Source organism: Glycine max, chromosome 7, assembly GCF_000004515.6.
Source record: "Glycine max cultivar Williams 82 chromosome 7, Glycine_max_v4.0, whole genome shotgun sequence".
Lineage (NCBI taxonomy): Eukaryota > Viridiplantae > Streptophyta > Magnoliopsida > Fabales > Fabaceae > Glycine > Glycine max.
This window is the reverse complement of record NC_038243.2, coordinates 15,711,948-15,734,978: the sequence shown is the minus strand read 5'-3', so window position 1 is coordinate 15,734,978 and position 23,031 is coordinate 15,711,948. Positions and strand designations below refer to the sequence as shown.

General features: G+C 33.2%; 3 protein-coding genes across 3 annotated transcripts; 2 read left to right on the top strand and 1 right to left on the bottom strand.

Annotated features, from left to right (window-relative positions):
* The first annotated feature begins 7,353 nt into the window (after window positions 1-7,353).
* Window positions 7,354-10,569, top strand: LOC100811534 (laccase-17). Its single transcript, XM_006583535.3, has 6 exons — window positions 7,354-7,558; window positions 7,680-7,831; window positions 7,925-8,169; window positions 8,282-8,410; window positions 8,694-9,662; window positions 10,100-10,569. Exons 1-6 carry the CDS (start codon window positions 7,430-7,432, stop codon window positions 10,228-10,230), a joined length of 1,755 nt encoding a protein of 584 aa, XP_006583598.1. The 5' UTR covers window positions 7,354-7,429; the 3' UTR covers window positions 10,231-10,569.
* Window positions 10,570-11,969: 1,400 nt separating this feature from the next.
* On the top strand, window positions 11,970-16,001 carry LOC100795918 (protein FAR-RED ELONGATED HYPOCOTYL 1). The gene is made up of 4 exons (XM_003529052.5): window positions 11,970-12,149; window positions 14,815-15,119; window positions 15,384-15,647; window positions 15,789-16,001. The coding sequence occupies exons 1-4, from the start codon at window positions 12,112-12,114 to the stop codon at window positions 15,860-15,862; spliced, it is 681 nt and encodes a 226-aa protein (XP_003529100.1). The 5' UTR covers window positions 11,970-12,111; the 3' UTR covers window positions 15,863-16,001.
* Window positions 16,002-17,477: 1,476 nt separating this feature from the next.
* LOC100810993 (laccase-17) lies at window positions 17,478-21,862 on the bottom strand. The gene is made up of 6 exons (XM_003530164.4): window positions 21,709-21,862; window positions 21,444-21,595; window positions 20,962-21,206; window positions 20,417-20,545; window positions 18,773-19,738; window positions 17,478-17,945 (listed from the first exon to the last, which is right to left on the bottom strand). The coding sequence occupies exons 1-6, from the start codon at window positions 21,823-21,825 to the stop codon at window positions 17,815-17,817; spliced, it is 1,740 nt and encodes a 579-aa protein (XP_003530212.1). The 5' UTR covers window positions 21,826-21,862; the 3' UTR covers window positions 17,478-17,814.
* Between the last annotated feature and the right edge of the window lie 1,169 nt (window positions 21,863-23,031).

Here is a 23,031-nt window from a genome sequence, read left to right as displayed (position 1 = left end):
GGTTGTTTGTGACTTTAGCATGTGTTTTACCTTTACTTGGGCAAGTTGGGAGGGTTTTGCACATGATGCTAGTCCTATGATAACTCCTTGGCAAGTGTACCAATTCGTCCAAGTAGTATTTTAAAAAGGTAAGACTGAGTGTTGAGTCCACATAGACTTTAACTGTACTCAGAGTTTGTATACGTCCAATTTTAAGTAATCAATAAATTGAATTAAATATTTGTCAAGTGATGACGCCTAAATGTAAGTTCAACGTAAATTAAACTGCAGAGCAAGTATGTGCAACGGTGAAAGAACAAACACTTGGAGCAGTGAAGTGATAATTGATGCAAAATTATGGACATGTTGAGGGCTCAGCCTACCAGAATTACTTTTGATGCAACGTTAAGGATTTTTCTCTATTTAATGTTATTTCAATTATTACTTACATCCACTAACCTACTCTAGTCATGATTCCTCATATGAGAGAGACTAATTTACCTATACTCCTAATACCTTAAGAGCTACGTCAGACAAATTGCATTATGAGTAGAGATGCATAATTTGGGCTAAATAATACCATTATATCCCTAGAGATGGATTACCTAGATGTTCTTTTCAAGTTCTTAGGAAATAAATATTTTCCAATGCCTAAACCCTATAAAACCACATGAGCATGAGTGATCAAACCATAAACATGATGATAAACACATAAAAGAGACGATAAAATCAAAATAACATTAAATAAAGAGTTAGAATCATTATATCAAGAGTATTTGATTTTTGAGCTCCCAATAATGGGTGTTTAGTGTGACACCCTCTACCCCTCGCATATATACTAATAAGGAATAAAAAAATTCAAATATTAATTAAAAGTATTTTTAAAACATTTTTTTTTAAACAAGTCTTTCAAAGGGGAAAAAGGCTCACATTCATTTTCTTCTACATCATATTCAAACTTGTCCAAATAAATAATAAAGTATTCTCGACTCAACAAGGTCGTCTAAGCTTCATACAATTAATATAGAACCTATATCCTAATGTCACATCCTATCAGAGCGTTGTGTTCCCGTGTCCTCTAGCATGAGGTTCTTCATAGTCATCCACCTATTCATCTGCTCCCCCGAACACAAGTTCAAGATCATCACATGATCCAAACACAACAACACACAGGGAGTGAGTTATCACATTCCTAGCTAATAGAGTAACAAGACAATTAAATATACATATTATATAAATGAGATACCACTTGCTTAAACATAGCTCACGTAACTTCACCACTTCATCATTCAAAATTCACTTTTCAATTATCAATCACATTACACAAGAATCCCACACTTCGATCAAGATATAATAACACATCAATTAGCAAGCATATGCAATAGTTATGCTAAGACTCAATCCTATATGCAATGTGGTACCATGTCAGTGAAAACCACCCTGGGGCGCTTAGGAGTACATAACAAGACACACCACACAATGGGTTTGTCAGGTCACTCTCACTAAGTAAGATCATAGGGAGACCAGTCAGGGTCACGATGTTTTGCGAGAATGCTCCAACCTTATGGGATCAGCATAGGCTTAAAGGAGCACTCAAACCCGGTGACCCCCAAGGCCTACACTCCGAAGAGTCCGTCAGGGCCTCTCCTTCCTGATTCAAGTCCAACCCCTAAAATAATTTTTTTTTACATGCAGACACTGCTCATGAATTATACAATACCCACGACCTTACACTCGTATTTTAAACACGTTCAACACAATTGCGCTACGATTTAACACTGGTTCCTAAATAGGAAACCTACATTTTCTCTTTAACACTGCGCATCAACGCTTTTCTCAAGATAACGCTGGTCGGGTTATTGTACAATTCATAGCTTACAACACGAGTAATTTCACATCAAGTGTTAACTACACACTTATCCACAACTATAACCCATTCACAATTTCACATCTCATAGTATCACAATTCACCATCACATGTGTACACGTATCTCATAAATTAACACATGTTGAACTTTACACTTATACTCAATCTCAATAACAATATTATAATCTCAAAGCAACATGTTCTTCTACGATTCATCACATACTCACAATTTGAATCATCATTTCATATCCTCAATATAACAATTTATATAAAAGACTATCACAACATTAGGACTAAAACCCATTGAATGATATTACACAATTATATCAAAATCGTAGGTCAAAATATACAAATATCAAGAGCACAATTTATCAAGCAATTTTCATTAGGACATCAATATTTTATTTATAATCATAAAGAAAAAATTGCAATTTAACAAATATCCTAAAATAAAACCCCAAATTAATCCTCTAAGGATCCCTACACATGTTCTCACTAATCCCCAACTGTGAATAATTCATCCCTTACCTCTGAGAGGACTCACGTGTCTTCAGCCAGCGATAGCAACATCTCTAGCGGTTCCCTGAAATTCTTTCAATCATTCATCTGACTGCTCCGATAGAATTCCCAAACGTCAGAGAGACGGAGAAGAGATTGAAACCTCCACTTGGACTGTCTTCATGCGATTCTTTTTTCTCCCTCAACGAATATTATCTCACAAATCCCAACGGTGAAAGCGTGCGGAATTGAATTTCGAATAACATATCCAAATTTCATGAAAATCCAACGGCTAAAGAAACCGAGATCGTAGTTTTACCGAGACAGTTTTGGGTTTCTACGGGAAATTAAAATGCTACAATGCGAAGGGTTTTCCTCTAAGCTCAGATATGATTTTGAAATTCCCAACGGTGAGAATGTTCGAAATTGGGTTGTAAACATGATACTCAAATTTCACGACGATCCAACGGTGAACGGGTTCGAGATCGTTGTTTTTCTGAGACAGGTTTGGTGGGCTGCAAGAAAAAGAAAGGGTTTTGAGAGGAGAAGGGGAAAAACGAAAATGAGGCCAAAAAGGAAGCAGCTGACTTAACATAACTATTTATACCTAGGGTACTCAGTCTATTATTTGCTCTATATTTATTTATTTATTTATTTTTTACTAAAAAGTTTTTAAAATTTATTTACGAAATATTGGGATGTTACATTAGTCTCTCATTATCATGAAAGACTTACAAATACAAAAATGGGCAAAAGGAATGAAAAGAATGGAAGAAAATGGAGATGAAGTGCTCTAAATGAGTGGTTTCCTCCAATCGATCGTGCCCTAGCTCTCACTCTCTATTGATCAATAGAATACCTAAGTTCCCTCCCTTTTTTCCTTAAAATGTAGCACACTGATGTTTTTTGACATTGATTGTGCGTTAAGTGAGATGGGCGCATTGAGCGTTGCGTAAACATGTCCAACTGGCTTAAGTGACCACGCGTGACAACTGACTTTCAATGTGGCTTCTTACGCTAAGTGAACTTCTTGGGCTGAACGGTTCTGACACGTTGAGTGCGATACTTTAGTTTTTCAATCCTCTTCCATGCCTCCTACTATATCTCTACAAAAGGTATACAACCAAAAACACTATAAATTTACAAACTTTAGCATCTACTGGATAAAAACTCAGAAGAAGCTAAATTCCTAATGTTTTGACACAAAATAAGCAATAAAAGAGAGTAGAATTAAATAATTGCTATGTGATTTAAATACACAAATTAGGTATGCATAGCAATTATCATTCTACATCAAGCTCATACCAGTCCAGACTTTTTTAGAAAATAAACTTGACAAAGACTTTTATTAAAGCCTATTTAGTTAAAAAAAATACACACCATAGGCTATTTAAAAAATCTTTTAGGCCTAACATGCTAACTGTTCAAGCTCTAGTATGGCTACGAAATCTTATCGGCAAGTGTACCGAGTCGTGCAAGTAATAATAAAATAGTAAGAACCAAGTATCGAACTCAGGGAACTTGTTCCATTTGGCAAAGCATCATTCAGTAAGCAGGCATTTGTATAAAGAATTGATTATCATGAATTAAAAACAATGGTGGGTTCTATTCTAATTAAAAACAGTAAATGCGAGGAACTGGATGTGAAATCAGATATGTAAAAGCGTTGGGTCCTTCTACTGAAATACTTGATGCAATTAAAGATATTTCTCTATTTAAGGTTATTTTTGTGTTCTATGCTAAAAGCTAAACTACCAAACATCAATGTCTCGTGAGTTTGGATTAATTCTAATTAAACCTCGTTCTCGGATGTCTCGTCGAACTTAGCTTAACCGAACAACATTAGGATTATAGCATAATAAAAACTAAATTACCACACTTGGTGTCCAGCAATACGATAACCTAGCTCTGCTTTATCTAGTTCTAAGGATGCAATACATTTTCCAATGCTAAAACTCCTAACAACACATACAAATGGGTGATCAAGCCACAAACATGCAATAATTAAGCACAAATAGAAACAATGAACACATAAAAACAACTTCAAATAGATAGGATAAGTATTTACATCAAGTACTCAGTAGAATTTTCCAACAAAGGATTTTAGCCCTCCATTACAAGGGAGCACCTTTCACAAACAGGAGGAGGGTTTCAGAGAAAATACCATATTACAAGATAGTGAGGATGTCTCCTCCACCTCTAGGATCCTAGAAATCACTTCTAAACCTAAAATCCTCCTAAAAGCTAAGGTTTTTGCTTCCTTGCTTTGCTTTTCGCCTTTGTTCTTCTACCAAACTCTTAGTCTATTCAGACCTCCTTTTCTTTCTCTTCACTTCAGGCTTAAAAAGGGCTTTCTATCCTCAAAGGCGCGCTTAGTGCCATTTTCGCGCTTAGCGCGAATAAATGAATTTTGGCTTAGTGTCATATTCGCGCTTAGCGCCAGAAGAGACAAACTTCTCGTTTGGCGAGCTGATGACACACTGAGGGCGTGCTGGCATGACAGATTCTCTTCAAGATTCCTTTTACTCGCTAAGCAAGCTGATGTCTTGCTTAGCAGATGATACTCGCTAAGCACATGGTCGAGGCTTAGCGAGACAGCAGCTTCAACACCTTCCAAATTTTTTCCTTTTTGCTTGAAATTGAAGTGAAATTTACACTAATTACATGCGGAAAGCCTCTACTGAGCAAAGATAAAAACTAAACAAGAAATATTTACAATCCTACAAAAAGAACCATAAATTGAAAAAAATATATACATTTTTGCAAAACTTTTTTATACAAAAGTTAGTCATAAAATACGATTAACACTAACCTATTTAAGAAACATAAATAAATATTCATTATTTTTGTCATTGTTGTTGTTATTATTATATTAAATTTGTTATATTACATTAAATCTTACTTTTATTTTGTCTTTTTAAATATTAAACATGTTGATCTACATAAAACGCCAAGTTAAAAATATAATCAACTTTATTGAAAGATAAGTTTAATTATGTCTTATTTAAAAGTCTTATTATAAAATTTATTTTAAAATAAGTTATCATGAATGTTATATTAAGCCTTAAGAATATGTTTATATTGTATAAACAAGATAAATTTGATTCTCATAACGTCTAACATACATATTTTGATCTCTACTTTGGTGTTGAATTATCACAAAGTAGACTTTTAAATATGCTTGTAGGCTAAGTTAATCTTTTATGTAGGCTAAGACGGGTCTTTGACAAGTAAGTAGGTTAGACTTAAGCTAAATAATTTTAACCAAGGTGAGACTTAAGCCTAGCTCATTCAAATCCATTTCTACCCCATTGCTTAAGTATTAAAGAATAGGAAATACAAGTATAAAATAAAAATAATAACAATAAATGTAATTTATAAAAATAAGAAAATATAAGACAAGTTTAATTACCTTTTTATCCTTTATTTTTATGTTCAATTTAGTTTTGTTATTATTTAAAAGTTCAATTTGATCTTCTATTTTTTTTTCCAGTTAGATCCTTTATTTTTAAAAGATTCAAATAGATACTTTAGTTGTTTAAAATTGGATTCAATATAGTCCCAGTTTTTCTTGCATCCAAATTATTTTAAAAGAAATAATATAAATTTAATTTTAAATAAAACTAAATTGAATTCATTTAAGAAAAATAAAGAATCTAGTTGAACCTTATAAAAATAATAGACCTAATTGAACTATATTTAAAAATTACAAAATTTAATTGAACCTTTAAATAATAAGAGAACACAATTAAATTTAAAAATTAAATTAGAGGACTACCTAAGTAATTTGACCTATAAGATAATGAATAAATATATAAATAATAAATAATATATTTCAAATTAGAATTTTATTACTAATTAATTAAATAGTATTATTAATTAATGAATATTAGTTTCTTCAATAATTTTTATTTATTTATGGTTTATTAATTTAATAATTTTATTATTGATTATTATGTAAAAAAGTTAACATAATTATCTCATCGGTATGAAATTTTTAAAATTATTAATAATGATGAGTCATGTGTTTGAATACGCAACTCATAAGTTCGATCGTTAATCCAATAACCTAATATCCTTATCAAATCGATTACTAGTTCATTCAGTTTTTAAAACCATGGTGTATATATGTTGTGCATCAAGTAATAATTTCTGATAAATATATAGATACAAATCAATGCTTGTCCTAGAGAATATAAGGGAGATTTTCGACAACAAATCCAAATGCCATTTGCAGTAACATCAAAAGCTGTTAGAGTTAGCACAGCATGAAATTAACAACCGACACAGCTAACGAAACAATGTGTTGTAAACATTCAACTTTCCCTTTCTTCCTTCATTAACAAGTTTTAACGGTAGGAGGCTGAGGTTTACCTGACAACCAAGTCTATCAAACCCAATTTGTGATGATCAATCCCTTTCATTTATCCAGATTTTCTTTATTTTATTTCTCACTCAAAGTGCACAGAATGGAAATGTGGAACGAATAAAAAAAGTTGGAAATGTGGGGGGAAAGATAATCTAATTTGACCAAATTGGCCCTAGATCCGTTATCATCAAATCAGATTAACTTATTATTTTCTACGAATCATTGTCATAACAACATAGGAAAAATGCATGTTCTTAATAAAACATCAAAAGTTTACATGGATCTGTTACTGTCCAATCTTTGAGTTATGATGGCATGTACCATTGCCATTAATTGATAACAAAATCTATTTTGTTGGGATAATTTGATATAGTATCATTATTACTTGTCTTACAAGGGTAATTTTGGAAAATGAAGTTAGACCGTTAGAGGAAGTTCTATAATAATATAATCTGGCTTGTAAAGTACTCTATATTCTTAAGCATTGGCAGCAGCTAGCTAGTGGCATGGTTCAAGTTTGGAAGAACATTGTCGCTGAAGGCATTCGAAGTCTGTAATATCTCATTTTCAACCACCTAATTATCTAATCCCACTAATTCCATTTCTACTATATAAGCAGCCTTATTTTGTTGTTCTCTTCATCCAAAGAAAAAACAAGAAGCTCAATTGTCTAGTTGAAGAGCTTCAAAACAAGATTTACAAGAGTAAAAGGGGAAATGGGTATTGCTTATCTCAACATGCCAGGCTTCATGAGGGCAATGTTTATTATGTTATGTGCTATGATGATATTGCCAGAACTAACACATGCAAAGCATGCAAGAGTAACTAGGCACTACAAGTTTAATGTATGTGTAATGCATTTTATTGACATGTTTTTTAATGCAGAAAGATGTTTTCAATTCAATTTTACATATGATAATTTTTTTACTTTTACTGACTAATCCTTTTACCTTTTCTTTTGTTCAGATCAAAATGCAAAACTTCACAAGGCTTTGCCAAACAAAGAGCATTGTAACTGTCAATGGACGATTTCCTGGTCCTAGAATCATAGCAAGAGAAGGAGACAGAATTGTGGTTAAAGTCGTTAACCACGTTCAATACAATGTCACCCTTCATTGGTACATTTTTATACAATTAGACCCTATGAATCAATTTGTTGCAATTAATTGTTGAATGGTAACATTTTCTCAACATTTGATTAATTCTTTCAGGCATGGAATTCGCCAACTAAAAAGTGCATGGGCAGATGGACCAGCCTATATCACACAGTGTCCAATTCAGACAGGTCAAAGTTTTGTGTACAACTTCACAGTCATTGGCCAAAGAGGAACATTGTGGTGGCATGCACATATCTCATGGCTTAGAACAACTCTCTATGGTCCCATTGTCATTCTTCCCAAAAGACATGTCCCTTACCCATTCCCTCAACCTTTCAGAGAAGTCCCCATCATATTGGGTAAGTTGAGATCCTTCAAACCAAATCACAGAATTTAGTGTCCCTATGAGCTCTTCTACATATTGAAAATTTTACATTTTTTTCTAATATGCTAACCCGAATAAAATGGCAGGGGAGTGGTGGAAAGCAGACACAGAAGCAGTTATAAACCAAGCAATGCAAACAGGATTGGCACCAAATATCTCAGATGTTCACACCATCAATGGTCTTCCAGGTCCTGTCTCCAACTGCGCAGCCAAAGGTAAGAACATAGTAAGGAAATATAGTAAATAATCTATGCACAGACAATGTAAATAGTTTTTAAACTATCATTCAATCACAAATTGTCATATACAATAATTTTGTTGACTTTTACAATAATTGTCTTAAAAGTTATACTAAAAATGATTTTTGATTGATTAACGATTGACAGTGTATTGAAATTAAACTTAAAAGTCATACTAAAGAAAAGCACAAGCATTGTCAGTTCTTGATCATATATTGATTGGTTTCATTCAATTAAGTTAAATTGTCTATTTCTTCAGAAACATTCCAGCTCAAGGTGAAGCCTGGAAAAACATATCTGCTTCGTCTGATCAACGCTGCACTTAATGATGAGATGTTCTTCAGCATAGCCAACCACACCCTTACCATGGTTGAAGCTGATGCAGTGTATGTAAAGCCCTTCAGCACAAAGATTGTTCTGATCACACCTGGTCAAACCGTCAACGTCCTTCTCAAGGCCAAATCCAAGGCTCCAAATGGCACATTTGCCATATCCACAAGGCCCTATGCTACAGGTCCAGCTTCTTTTGATAACACCACAGCCACAGGGTTCCTTGAGTACAAGAAAACTTCACATGCAAGCAACAAGTCAAACACCAAGAAGCTTCCTCTTCTTAGAGCAGTGTTCCCTAAATTCAATGACACTGTCTTTGCAATGAACTTCCACAACAAGGTTCGTAGCTTGGCCAATGCAAGATTCCCAGCAAAAGTTCCAAAAACCGTAGACAGGCACTTCTTCTTCACTGTTGGCTTAGGAATCAGCAAATGCTCAAAAAATCAACAATGCCAAGGGCCTAACAACACAAGGGTAGCTGCTGCTGTTAACAATGTGACATTTGTGACACCAAACATTGCTTTACTCCAAGCACATTTTTTCAACAAGTCCAAAGGAGTGTACACCACAGATTTCCCTTCCAACCCTCCTTTCAAGTTCAACTACACTGGCACTCCACCAAGCAACATCTTTGTGAGTAGTGGCACTAAGACAGTGGTGTTGCCATACAACACCAGTGTGGAGTTGGTACTTCAAGACACAAGCATTATTGGAGCTGAGAGTCACCCTCTTCACCTTCATGGCTTCAACTTCTTCATTGTTGGCCAAGGAAATGGGAACTTTGACCCCAAAAAGGACCCCATAAAGTTCAACCTTGTTGACCCTGCTGAAAGGAACACTGCTGGTGTGCCATCTGGAGGGTGGGTTGCTGTTCGCTTTCTTGCTGATAATCCAGGTTGGTACTATACAATTACAAAGAGTATGTCTATTTTGAATTTAATTCAAATTCACTCCTATTCAATCACATATTGCCATCAATTATTTCTGATTGGTTACTCGACTTCTAATCACATATTATCATTAATGATTTCTAATTGATTAATATAAAGTTTTTTTTTATATTGATAATGCTTGGCAATTAAATTCATTTATCAATTTTGTTTGCTTAGAAAATATATATTTAATCATATTAGGCATCGCTTCATAGATAACATTAAATTAGTTCTTCTTTGATAATATAGTTCATGACACCAGTTTCTTTAATGCAATAATTCAATATGAAATTAGGACCAATCTAATATGAAGTCTATCTTAAAAGTACCATGTTCTGGATTTTCGGTGTGATTCATTGTTAGTGTTTGTAACATTAGTTTGCTGGTCTTACATGAACAGGTGTTTGGTTCATGCATTGCCACCTTGAAGTGCATACTAGTTGGGGCTTGAAAATGGCATGGATAGTCCAAGATGGTAAACGGCGCAATCAGAAGCTGCCACCTCCACCTTCTGATCTTCCAAAATGTTGAAAAAATCGACAACCTTAATGTTTCGCTTTTCTTTGTCTATTTTTGGGGTTAGATTTGGAAGTATTTGCTCCTGCCTTTTGTTTTCAATTTTGTCCACATCTTCCAATTTTGGGATTTCTATCCTTTGTAGCCAAAAAAGAATGTTTGGGGGAATTAGATTGTTATGGTTGTTTTAGTTCTTATGTGATCACTCAAGTTAGAAAAATTATGAGTGCATGGGAGAGTTTTATGTAGGTTACAGTATTCAATTATCTTCATACTGAATTGTAATATATACATTCTCTATTCTGAAAGGACTAAAGCTCCTTTAGTAAAGATTTGTGTATCTTATGCAAGTTATCAGAAATCTTCTTTTCCCTCAAACTGAAAAAGTGTATCATTATAAACAAAAGCTAACACAATTATTTTTAACAGAATCGATTGATCTATGCATGGATAATGATAGATCTCTACATCAAAATTTTCATACTTTTAATCTCTAGTAATTGCATAATTATATACTATCTCTGTTAGAAATTAAAAAAAAAGTGACTTTTATGCTCTTGAACATGGAAGAATTTTGGACCAGGAGTCACTATAGTATAAATTCTTAAAGTTAGACTTGTAATTATTGTTTTAATTATAAGATTCTTTTTAAAAATTTAGAAAATATATTTTTTATAATTTTTAGATGTATTAATTATTTTGTTATTTTCTCTCCAATTATTAATAAAAAAACAAGTAAAGAAATAGAAAATAAAAAAAAATTTGAAATAACATTACAAATAATTAATAAATTTAATGAATATTTATTTTTTTTAAGAGATTTACTTTTAAAAAGTCTGATTAAGGATGAAGCAGCAGTAATTATTGTGATTTGGCTGCAAAATGTAGCACTATTTAAATAAGAGAGGGTGATACAAGCACATCAGTTGAACTTGTTCCTGAAAGTGTTACATGCACAGCAAATTTCCAATATTCACGGGTTGCAGATAAGTCAGAATGCATACATGGGGACCCGAGTGATTCTTCCTTCACTCACTCACACTGCGCATAAACTCACGTGCCATCATCTTCACAAGTTGCCACCAATCACTAATCAGTGTCGGGCAGAGTAAAAACTGTTAATTACATTTCTTGATATATGTTTTGCTCTTTTTTTTTAATATAACTAAATTACTTAGGCATATTTTTCATTTATTTGAACTTGCAGAAGTTCAAAGTTTTAAATTATGGCCGAAGTTTGTATCGAAAAAATAAATTGTGGTCGAAGTTGTAATTTTGTCACGATGTTTTATAGTATTGCAAAAAGTTATAGATGGATGTGGTTGATGTGATTATAATTTTGGTCGCATGGAAAACTTTGCATAAAACTTACTAATTAATAAAATAAAACTGTAATATTACGTGAAATTCTTTACTATATTATTTTAAATATATATTTTATTATCAATACAAATTTATAAAAAAAATTGAATTCTTTATTTTTATTTAATGAGTCGATAATTCTAACTTTTTATTTAATGTGTGGATAGTTTTTTAACAAATTAAAATTTTAATCTCCATAATTGTGTAATTGTGGCATTAACTAATCAGAATTTTCATTCTCTTATAAACTAAATTATGACTAAATCAAGTGATCTTGACTTAGTTAGTTAACTTAATAACTTCTTTGGTGGTATGCACGCGCCATGGAGTGTATGGGCAATGACAAGAAGGAGACAACGGAAGGTGTGGATGTTATATTCTCGGATATACTCAGCATGGCATCCTTAAAGTTTTCATCTTTTTTTTTTTCTTTTCAGAGATTCTTTCTTTTCTCTCTCTTTCTCTCAGGCTCAGCTCTAAAAACTTGTCTTCAATATTCTGTTTTTCTTATCAGTCTTTGGTTTTCTAGATCAGATGGAGGAAAGCAAGAAAAACCCTTCTCAACTTAACAGGTTTCACTATCTATCCGGGTCTTCATGATTTTCCTCAAATTTTTGTTTTTGCTCTCTTGGTCACTGATTGTTCCTCCCTTTTCTGCATTTTATGTTATAGATTCATTTTTTCGGTAAGAAGGGGGCTAAAAGGCCCATTTTTTATGTTATAGATTTGATGCTATTGTTGTTCTCGTCCAATATATGTTATATTAAAACCTTGATGCTTATGTCAGTAGCTGAATATGGGAAATTCGCCAGAAAGTTGGAGATTTAGGGTTTCCTTTTTCGTATTTTTTAAAAACTTTTTTTGCTTTTAAAAAACTTATTTGTTAAAAGTATTTCTTTAAATAATAAAATTAGAACATCTCTAAATTATTTTAATTTTTTTATACATGGTCTTCTTTTTATAATGTTTTCCCATCTTTTTTTCCTTCTTTACTCACTAAATAGGATTAGTTTTTCAAAGTTATTTTATAAAATAGATTTTAAAAACTAAAAACCAAAAACACAATTATACACACCGCTAGTTTAGTTACTTCAAGCGAAAAAAATGCCTAAGTAAACTAGATAAGATCAGTGATATTTACCAAAAAACAAGTCGAGTGATATTTTTTTAGCATGTTATAAGTGTTAAGTATTTACCTAATGTGTGCTGGGAATCTGGTTGGTCACCTTCTATAGAGTCTCTACTTCTAACACATTTTTATTAGTCAAACCTTAAACCTATCTAAGGGATCCATGTCCAATTTCACTCGGGCCAATGTAATGTTAGTAATAAAACCAGTGATTTGGTAAAACATTTCTAATTTCATTATCTATTTTTATAAATATTTTAAAAAAAAATACCATTTTGCCTTTTATTTGTAGCCTGTTTTTAAAGGTTTGTATCTGAAACAGTCAAAACATGTAAATTTGCTTTGAAGAATTAAGCATTATGCTTGCAGCTATGTGATGTGATTAGTAAATAGAATTATGATTGCAGATGTAAGTGTTTGGATTGCATTTTGGCGCATAATATGTGGGATTTACTTCTTTGGGCCCTGTGTTATGATGTCTATGTTTCTATTATGAGAACCTTCAGAAAGTCAACCCTCAACCATACATTAAATTCCAGAAATTATTAGGCTATTTGAGTAAAAGATGCCCTTTTCTCTGCTGGTTATTTGTAAGTTGAGAATGTTTCACCAGGAAAACAAGAACAGCTCTTTTGGAAAATTTTAATTTGTTTTATGATGTGTGAAACATGACATAGAATCTACAAATGGTCTCCTCCACTCCTAATTGTACTTTCTGGTTTCTTCATTTTTTGTTGTAATGAACTTAGCCTTTGAATAGCCTCCTTTTATATTGTTTAGATTGTGACATCATATTACAAGGATAATTGCAAAATATTGTTGTTTAATTCAAGATTTCTTCAATGTGTACAGCTAGAACCATGTTAAAAACCATCCACAAGGTATTGTAATCTGGTCGGTTGGTTTTACATTTGAAATATGCATTTCTGTTTGCAGCTATATTTGGAACACTTAAAATGCTCGGACATCTGTAAAATTAATAAGAACTATGTTACAACAACAAAAGCCCTTTCCCACTGATAAATATGCTATGCCAAAAAGCATTTTTTGGAAATGCCATTTATACACATGAAAAGTACTTTGATGAATTTTTTGTCAACACATTCTTGACAAGGAACTGATCATTTCCTGCCTTACATATGATATAGTCTCAGTGTTGTGCTGTGTCATTTGTTCTTTAAAATGCTTAATGAATGAGATTTTCCCTTGTTACAAAAATTAGATAATGGACTGAAAAATTGACTTATATTACTCAGACATGACTTGTTTATGATCTAATGTGAATATGTATTATGTGACATATGGCCCAGACATCTCAAACAGTGAGAGATTGGTTAAAGTATATGCTTTTCTAGTTGAAGCTACTATTATTCCTTTATCAAAACAAAGAAGTTACATAATAAACTAATGGGATTTTAGATCCTTTTTTGCCACTGCACACTCTTGATCCTCTGTCTTTAGCAGAGGAAATACTGTAGATGAGGAGATTATCCCACAAAGATTAGCCTGAGGCCTGAGCAACATATTAGTTGAATAATTGTCTTTCTTCATATCCTGACTTAATAACTATGTCCTTTTTGGGAAAAAAAATGTAAATTATATTAAACCCAAAATGATACAATAATAAACGGGGCATACCCCGCAGTTAAAGAAAATCAAAAATCTCCCTAATACAAGAAGACATATATCAAGATGCTAAAACAAATGCAACAGGTGCGCTTGTCTATACATAAGAAACTTAATCTTGCTAATAACCTCTATGACAGAAAATTGATAATCTTCAAAAATCACCTTGTTCCTAAACAGCCAAATGCAGTAGACTGTAATTGCTATAGTCAGACAACATAATTTTCCTTGAACACCTGATGTGGATCTGCCCCTAATTAAAGAGTCAGTAATGCGCTGTAAAGAAGTGAAACGCCTACGGAAAGAAGCCAAATCACGAATGTGAGCCCAAACTTGGAGAGATTTCCTGCAAGAAAAGAACAAATGAGCAACTATGTCCTTTTCTCTATGTGTGGCGTGAAGGGTCTTCTGGCACTTATTATCTTGTCCTGAGTTGTTTGTCCTTTTCTTTTATTCTGACATTTTTCTGTTGTTCTTTTCAGATTCCAGGATGATGGAATGCACGATCTTGACATAGTTGAATGGAAAAAGAAAAGAAAATTACAGAGTGATCAGTTGGATTTGATTAGACCTAAACATAAATGCTGGGTTGGAAGTTTCTCCTCTGAACATGCTTCAGTGTTTGATAAAAATCCAGTTTTAGAGAGCATGCACAACCACACAGTTGAAAGCTCCAAACATGAATCTGCCAAAGACAGCAATAGTTTTATGGAAGACTGTGATACTGCCATGTCTGTAAATGAAGAAGCCAAACACGAGACAGATTGTGGAAGTTCATACTTATATGGTAGGCCTTCCACTTCTCTGGTTAATTGGGAATGACTATAATGTTAACACAAATGTTACTCTTACTCTTTGTTTTCTACACTTCCCTTTTACACCTACCTTTTATGGAGAAAAGGGATAGTTCACCTTCCCCTTTATTCTCCGTTGTTTTTTTGTTTCCATAAAAAAGGTTACGAGTAAAAGGAAAGGGTACAAAATCAAGTGTAGGAATAAGTTGATGCTGATAATGCTAAGGGTAACCACTGCCCTTTGGATGTATCAACAGTAAATAGGGTAAGCTATATCGATGAGGAAGCATTTGTTGATAGCCAATGCATTCCACCTTATGATGATGCCGATGCACAAGCTTTGATCAATCATGAGGAACACTTTCTGGGGTTAGGAAGCTTTTCAGGTCATGAATGCTCAGAAGATGCTGAAGACAGCAATGAGGACCCTGTAGAGAAGGAATTCGAAGATTTTCTTTATTCCAGTGGGGTGAATCCTAATGTGTATGTCCTTTCATCTGGAAGATGGGATGTAAATCAAGGTATTCTGCATGTTCTAGACAGTTAATATGCATGAAGATTGGATCATGCTAGCACTTGTGAAATTAGTTTCTAAGTTAGGTGCATTTTATAAAGAAGTTTTGTTTAGTAATTACTAACATATAATAATGTTTTCAATGCAGAAGCTCAATCAAGCTCAAGACCACCAACAATTGATCAAGAGTTTGAGGAGTACTTTTCTATGCTTATGCTCTAGGACAGTTTACCGATAAAGGAGCATGCATAGTTGTATATATAATGCTGAAAACGGCTGTTGTATGTATTGTACGAAGATTTAGTAGTATTCTGATGACTTTATAACATCTTCAGTAGGTGTAATATGATATTTCTTCTTATGGCCTTTGTTCTCTTTATCTCTCACCCTTCAATTCCTAATGCATTACATTCTTCAGTGATGCTGCAGTTCTCAAATTATCTTCTATATTGCACCTTTGTATTTTTCATTTTGACTTCATATTGTTCCCCAATATTCTTTAGTGACTTCATATGGGGAAATTTGTGAACTGAAAGATTAATCAATCTGTGTTATTTATAGCTGAAATTTCATTGCATTCTGTACCAAATATTATTTTCCAAATAACAATGTTACAGGATCATTAATTAGTTTCTTTTTTACAATTTCAATTTCAATATTATTATTCGGCAGATAGTACATTGTTGTTCAACAACACTGGTAGATGACAAATTCAAAATTGAGCATGGTTGGTGTTGGTTTGCACAACAACATGAAGTTGTGTGGAATTTACGATGACAACTGGTTGATACTAACTTGATTACTTGAGTCAAAGAATAGTTATAAGGCTCAACCTAGATAACTTACAAAACTAACAAATAAAGTTTAAAGTAGATGATGAAAAGCAGGACCAAACCTTTACTTAGATATCCATCTATTTCTTAAATTGACAATCAAAGTTACATAAGAATAAATTTTCAAACTCAATGTGATAGACAATTAGGAACTTGTCAGCACCAACGAAGAATCGATGCAAAAGCTTTTAGAACTCCTCTATGTAATAAACACTTCCAAAAATATAAAAGGTTATAGGCTCCACGTGAAGAGATCTCACAATAGAAAGAGTTGCACATAACTAGTTTGCGGTATCCTATGGTTGGTTTTCTTTCATCTAGCCTATTGTTTTTCCAGCGATTGAGAAGTTCTATTCTAGACTGCACAACTAATTTCTCTTTTGATGGCGATAGCGTTGAATGAGAAATGCTAAGTTTCATTCTTTGTTCACTTAGCAAATTGATTATGTTTTTATGACATTTAATTAAGTGGTAGGTTAGTTTCTAAAAAAAGTGACCTATTGAATCTGTGCTTATGCTTAAAGGTGCATAAAGTGAAGAACAATAATTTATGACAATTGTATTTCATTGTCCTTAATTGGGAGCACAGTCGTTGTCCCATCCCATAGTTATCATTATGTAAATATTTGTTTTTCCAAGTTATTATGTAAATTTTTACAATGGAATAAATATAATGCCACAATTAGTATGAAGTGAATGAAATTCGTAGGGATCAGGAAAAAAAATTGAGGATGCATTTGCTTTCTTGAATTATCGTTCTCAAAAAACAGAAAACTATTTGAAGTAACATCTCTGTGTCATTCCTTTAAAAAAAAAAAAAACTGTCATTGTGTCTATCTACTGGAATTTTTTTCTGAGTTATGTAATTTTTAAGAAATAACCATGTACACATTTTTTCCTCCAATTTTTAAGAAACCTTATATTTTAGTTCTCAAATTAAACTTATAAGTGATCATGTGATTACTTACGATTAGAAGACAAATAATATGTACTTAGACTTTGAATAGAAGCAAAACAATGATCAAGGGATCATATAATCAGAGGAATTCATCAAATATTAATTACCAGCTATATATTGCTTTGAATATTCTCTCAGACGGCAAAACCCGTGACTGCTCATTCCAAACCAACCAACCAAACATGACAACAACATTAAGACTATTAACCAAACCGTTTTTTACCATTACAAACCCCAAGTGACAAGAGTCACAACTTATTCGTTTTCCCTTAACACATCAAAAGAATTTCACATTTTTGTTGTTGAAAACAAAAGGAGCTAAAAACATTGGAGAGTAACTCAGGAAGAAATGATGCATAGCCAATGAATCCGTTTAGTCAAAGTCAGCATTTTGGAAGATCAGAAGGGGGTGGTTGAAGCTTCTGCTTGGGCCCAGGCCCATCTAGTACTAGCCATGCCATTCTCAATCCCCAACTTGTGTGGAGGTCCAAGTGACAGTGCATGAACCACACCCCTGTTGCCACAACAAGTCAATGTGACATAGAATAACGACATTAGATAGAGACAGGTTTACAACCTAATGCATGATGACAATTTCATTTTATCTGATGTAACTTTTTGCAACAAAGGGATGATGTCATGTATACCTTATAATTTTATAGCATCATTTCTAACTTTTAGAAGGGTATGCAAAGACTAGCTTCCTAATATTCCAATGTTCACTTTCAAACATACACTTATTATTTTTGAATATTGTATATTGATTAACACTGAAAGGGTTTAAATATCATTTTCATCACATATATAGCAGCGTCATATATTGGTTCAATGTGTTTGTAAATCTTTTTAAATACAGTTAATTTTTATTTTAGCTTTTGTAAAAAAAAATTAGTCTTTATAAATTTTAAGAGTTTAGAAAATGATTCATGTCGTCATTTATCAATATCATGACATGTATCTAAATATATTGCGATTGTCATTTCAGAACAATTGTAGACACGATGTATGATATACATGTTATGTAATTATTAATTAACAATAATAACTATTATTAAGGCTAAAATTAACAAAGTATTTTCAAAACTGAAACCAAAATTTATTATATTTAAAAAATCAAAAATACATTTTAACCTGTATTGTTATTAAGAAAGAAAGATGTAAATTTGTTTACATAGAAACATTCTTTTATCCTTGCTTAGCCTACCATTTTTTACATAAATTTTTCGTATCTTTCTCTTATGAAACAGTTTTCTTTAAAACAAAAGAGACTATGGGCACATGCACTATAAGATATACTACACATCATATATATGCATGCTGCCATTGAAATGTTGTACCAACCTGGGTTGTCTGCAAGGAATCTAAAAGCAATCCAGCCACCAGCAGGAACACCAACAGTGTTCCTCTCAACAGGGTCAATCAGGTTAAACTTTGCAGGGTCATTGTTGGGGTCATAGTTTCCAAACCCTTGCCCAACAATAAAGAAGTCGTAGCCATGAAGATGCAAAGGGTGACTCTCAGCACCAAGAATACTAGTATCCTGCAGCACCACCTCCACACTGGTGTTGAATTTGAGCACCACCAGCTTTGTGTCATTGGTGACCATTGTGTTGTTCGGAGGCGTTCCGGTGTAATTGAAAGGGTTCAAAGGGGTGGCAGGAAAATCAGTCTTGAAAACCCCATTGGCCTGGCCTGAATAGTAGGCCTGCATGATGGAAACAGATGATGGAAGTGCAAAAGAAATGTTGTTAACCGAGGCTGCGAACTTGGTGTTATTACTTGGCCCTTGGCATGTTGTGTTTTTGGGGCAAGGACTAGTCCCTAGCCCCACAGTGAAGAAAAATTTTCTGTCCACTTTTTGAGGTACCTTGGCAGGGAATTTGGCACTAGCCAAGCTTCTGAATTTTGCTGTGAAGTTTGCCACAAAGCTTGTGGCATTTATTGGTGGCAAAGTTGGTTTGAGAAGGGTGAGATTTTTTACACTGGAATTTTTCAAGGGTTGCTTGTAGATTAGGGTACCTGCAGTTGTGGAGTTGTCAAAGGTGCCACGGCCTGTGAAATAAGGCCTAGCAGACATTTGGAATGTGGCATTGGGAAAATATGGCTTGGTTTTGAGAAGCACGTTTGTGGTTTGGCCAGGGGCTATGAGGAGTGTGTCTGTGTCAAATGGTTTGGTGTATCTGGCATCTGCTTCAACCACAGTTAGGGTGTGGTTGGCTATGCTGAAGAAAAGCTCTTCGTTGAGTGCAGCATTGATTAGTCTTAGCAGATATGTCTTGCCTGGCTTCACCTTTAATGTGTATGTATCTTCAGAAACCATGAAAGATCATTAGTTTTCTATCATAGGTGAATAGTTAATTACTTGTGTATCGTTGGTTATTGATTTTCAGACATTATTTTGTTGTTCTAAATTAGTGTCTACTCTACCTTTAGACTGTCTCAAACGAAATTTTATTTCTCATATTTTGTTTCAACAATTAATGACTCTTCTATTATACTTGTCTAAATATACAAATCTTTTTTACTTTAAGAAAATATTTTTCATTTGCATTTTGACTGTTTATTCTTACTTTTAACCATAAAATATTATTCTATTTTCAAAGAATTGTATTGTATAAGAAATAATAAAAGAAACTTTTATTATTTTTCATTATTTCCTAAACAATTTTTGTAAAATTAAAATAAGATAATATTTTTGTAATTAAGCATAAAAATAGAAAATCAAAATAAAAATAAAAAAGATTTTCTACAACACGTAGTCAATTTTCACTCCTAGTTTTTCTATCTAATCTTCACCCGTAACACGTGGTAAAAGTGAAAAATGGGAATATGATTGTGATATGGAAAACAGTATATAAATACACTGCTAACATTCACAAGTTCCCTACCATATTTCCATCTTCAATCTTACCAATATGCACCCTTTCATAGGATAGATTGAAGATCCAACTTTAGGGTGCCATAATACAATGCTTTGTCGTGTACCTTTAGAAGAACAATTATACAAAGGCCCGGGAAGTCCATTGATGGTGTATGCATCTGAAACATTGGGTCCCCCTCCTGTCTGCAAGGCTTGACTTATGACTGCTTCTGGGTCAACATTAAACCATTCCCCTGCAATCCCAAAACAAAACCATGCAAATTACCACCATATATATCACAAAAATTATCAAAAGAATTATATCTATAAATATACACATACATGCACATACACAATTATATATATGTATGCATTTTTTTTTATCTGTAAAAATCAAAGATAACATCAAGAATTTATAATAAGTCACGTTTTCTCCTCAGCGATATGAACCAGACTACCTTCACATGACATATGTGCGTATGTATAATGTGTCTTAAAAAATGTAAAAGGTATTAATCTTGACCATACTATTATATAAGAAAGGTCCAATATTATTTTAATTAAACTTAGTCTTGACTATTTATTTTGATAATATGGTCAAGATTAGTTTTCCTCCACTCTAACTCTCAACTAAAACGCTTTTCTAATAATGTGTAGTTATTAATTATACCAAAAAGTATGGGGATTTCTTTGTGTGGCTTCTCGAATGGAAAAGACTCATTGTGCTTGGGGAGGATGATGATGGGTCCATAGATGGTTGCTCTCAGCCATGATATGTGAGCATGCCAAAGCAGAGTCCCTCTCTGCCCAACTATGGTGAAGTTGTATGTGTATGACTGGTTGGTTTGTATGGGGCACTGTGTCACATATGCTGGTCCATCAGCCCACCCAGTTGTTATCTGACGGATGCCATGCCTGCAACAATCTTAGTAGATCAGTATAAAAATTGCATGATAACTAGAATAAGAGTTTAATTTCTATGCACAGATAGTATAAAAAAAATTTACATTGTTTATCAATCAGAAATCGTTGATTGGATGGATGACTATGATTGAATGGAGGTATGAAAAGATGCATAAACTATTTACCCCTAGAATATTATGTGTAACATTGTCCAAGAGAGAGGACTGGCTTGGATTAAGAAGTACATACCAATGAATGGATACATTGTTTGAGACATGGTTAACCACCTTAACCACAACCCTATCACCTTCCCTTGCCACCAAGCGAGGTCCTGGGAATTTCCCATTCACACTCAGAATGTTCCTTGTGTGGCACAATCTAGTGACGTTCAGGTACTCCACCTTTACACATGAAGAAGTAAACAAACAAAATTAGAAGGGCACAAATTAATGCAAATGCAACTATTGAAGCATACCAACTTTCATGCAACATGATGAGTTTTGTTATACTATACATTAAATGTGTAGTGCCTTGTTATGCTCACTACAAACTCAGGAAACAAAGTTATAACGCAGAAACCAAACAGAAGAACTCTGAGAGATGCAAATGAAGGAAAGTGGGGGGAATCCATTTGTTGTCTTTGTGCTTTGTTCTGGTTGGGAAAAATGAACTTAGATAACTATATATAGAGAAAATAGTGCTTGTCGTGACCATGTCTGGTGGACATGGTTGTAGGTCTTGTTTAATTTTAGAGTGGACATGAAGTAATTAATTATTGTGAGATGCCATTATTTGAGTTTCACGATGAGTCTTAAACATTGGATGAGTCTATACATAGTCCTGTCCTTAAGGCTACCAATTTTCCTTGGACCTTATTTTTTTTATGTCATATTTTTAATACATATCTTTAGGCAATTCTAAGCAAGCAATTATCATAAGTTGTTAAAATTCATTTATATAAATTTTCATACTTTTGCATAGCGTCGAATCTATTTATTATTTAAATTTATTTAATTAACTTTTTACTCAAATTCAATTAACAACTCTTAACATTATTTTTTTTCTTTTTTTCCTCCACAACATAAGGTGTCAAAATATTACTTTTCCTCACCCCATCCTAGAGAGTCAAATTATTGAAAGTTGAGTAGATTTTTGTGTGTGGTTTCTATCAGGGACAAATTGAAAATGTCAAGTGACAAAGCAATAAATTAACAACAATATCAACACAAGTGATAGTGGTTTGTGTTTTTTAATCGAGTGTTCGTTTGGGATTCGAATCCTGATTGATCTTTCGATATGGAATAAATTGTGTTGGGAAAAAAATATTAATCTTATATGCACTTAAAATTTCCAATAAAAATTAATCATCATTTTTTATGAACACTATTCCGTATTAATGTGATGATGAGGAAAAAAAAATGACCAAACAATAAAGAGCTAGAAGGAAAGTCCAGTGCTACTTGAATACCCTTTACAACCTTTAGAAGTGAGGTGTATATATATACGTAGAGGCTAGATCCCGTTTATAAACAAAGGTCCTTTTCATTTCTTTTCAACATAAGCAGTTCAACTCACACCTTGCGTTTTCAAAACTCCAAACTTAAGTAGCTTATCTATGGCTTGTTGCTTTTAGTCTGAGTTTCCTAAAGGTCGTAGTGCTTCGATGAGTTCATTTTCTCAAAAAGGCAGGTCAAATCGAACTAAACTCTTTTATACATGTTTTCGATCTTAAGCTATAGACTTGTTAAATAATTGTCAGATGACATGACACAGAACCACCATCAAATGAAAAAATTACAAAATGGATTTGAACAAAATTTATATTATTAGGAGGAAA

What these genes read in the sequence shown, in the direction of transcription:
- LOC100795918 (XM_003529052.5), top strand. Translation starts at nt 12,112, where the DNA reads ATGGAGGAAAGCAAGAAAAACCCTTCTCAACTTAACAG. An exon ending in AACCCTTCTCAACTTAACAG is followed by an intron (nt 12,150 to 14,814) that starts GTTTCACTATCT and finishes TGTTCTTTTCAG; the next exon opens with ATTCCAGGATGATGGAATGC. An exon ending in TGGAAGTTCATACTTATATG is followed by an intron (nt 15,120 to 15,383) that starts GTAGGCCTTCCA and finishes ATGTATCAACAG; the next exon opens with TAAATAGGGTAAGCTATATC.
- LOC100810993 (XM_003530164.4), bottom strand. Translation starts at nt 21,825, where the DNA reads ATGGATTCCCCCCACTTTCCTTCATTTGCATCTCTCAGAGTTCTTCTG. An exon ending in AACAATGTATCCATTCATTG is followed by an intron (nt 21,207 to 21,443) that starts GTATGTACTTCT and finishes AGATTGTTGCAG; the next exon opens with GCATGGCATCCGTCAGATAA. An exon ending in ATTCCTTGCAGACAACCCAG is followed by an intron (nt 17,946 to 18,772) that starts GTTGGTACAACA and finishes TTGTGGCAACAG; the next exon opens with GGGTGTGGTTCATGCACTGT.
- LOC100811534 (XM_006583535.3), top strand. Translation starts at nt 7,430, where the DNA reads ATGGGTATTGCTTATCTCAACATGCCAGGCTTCATGAGGGCAATGTTT. An exon ending in CTAGGCACTACAAGTTTAAT is followed by an intron (nt 7,559 to 7,679) that starts GTATGTGTAATG and finishes TCTTTTGTTCAG; the next exon opens with ATCAAAATGCAAAACTTCAC. An exon ending in CTTTCTTGCTGATAATCCAG is followed by an intron (nt 9,663 to 10,099) that starts GTTGGTACTATA and finishes TTACATGAACAG; the next exon opens with GTGTTTGGTTCATGCATTGC.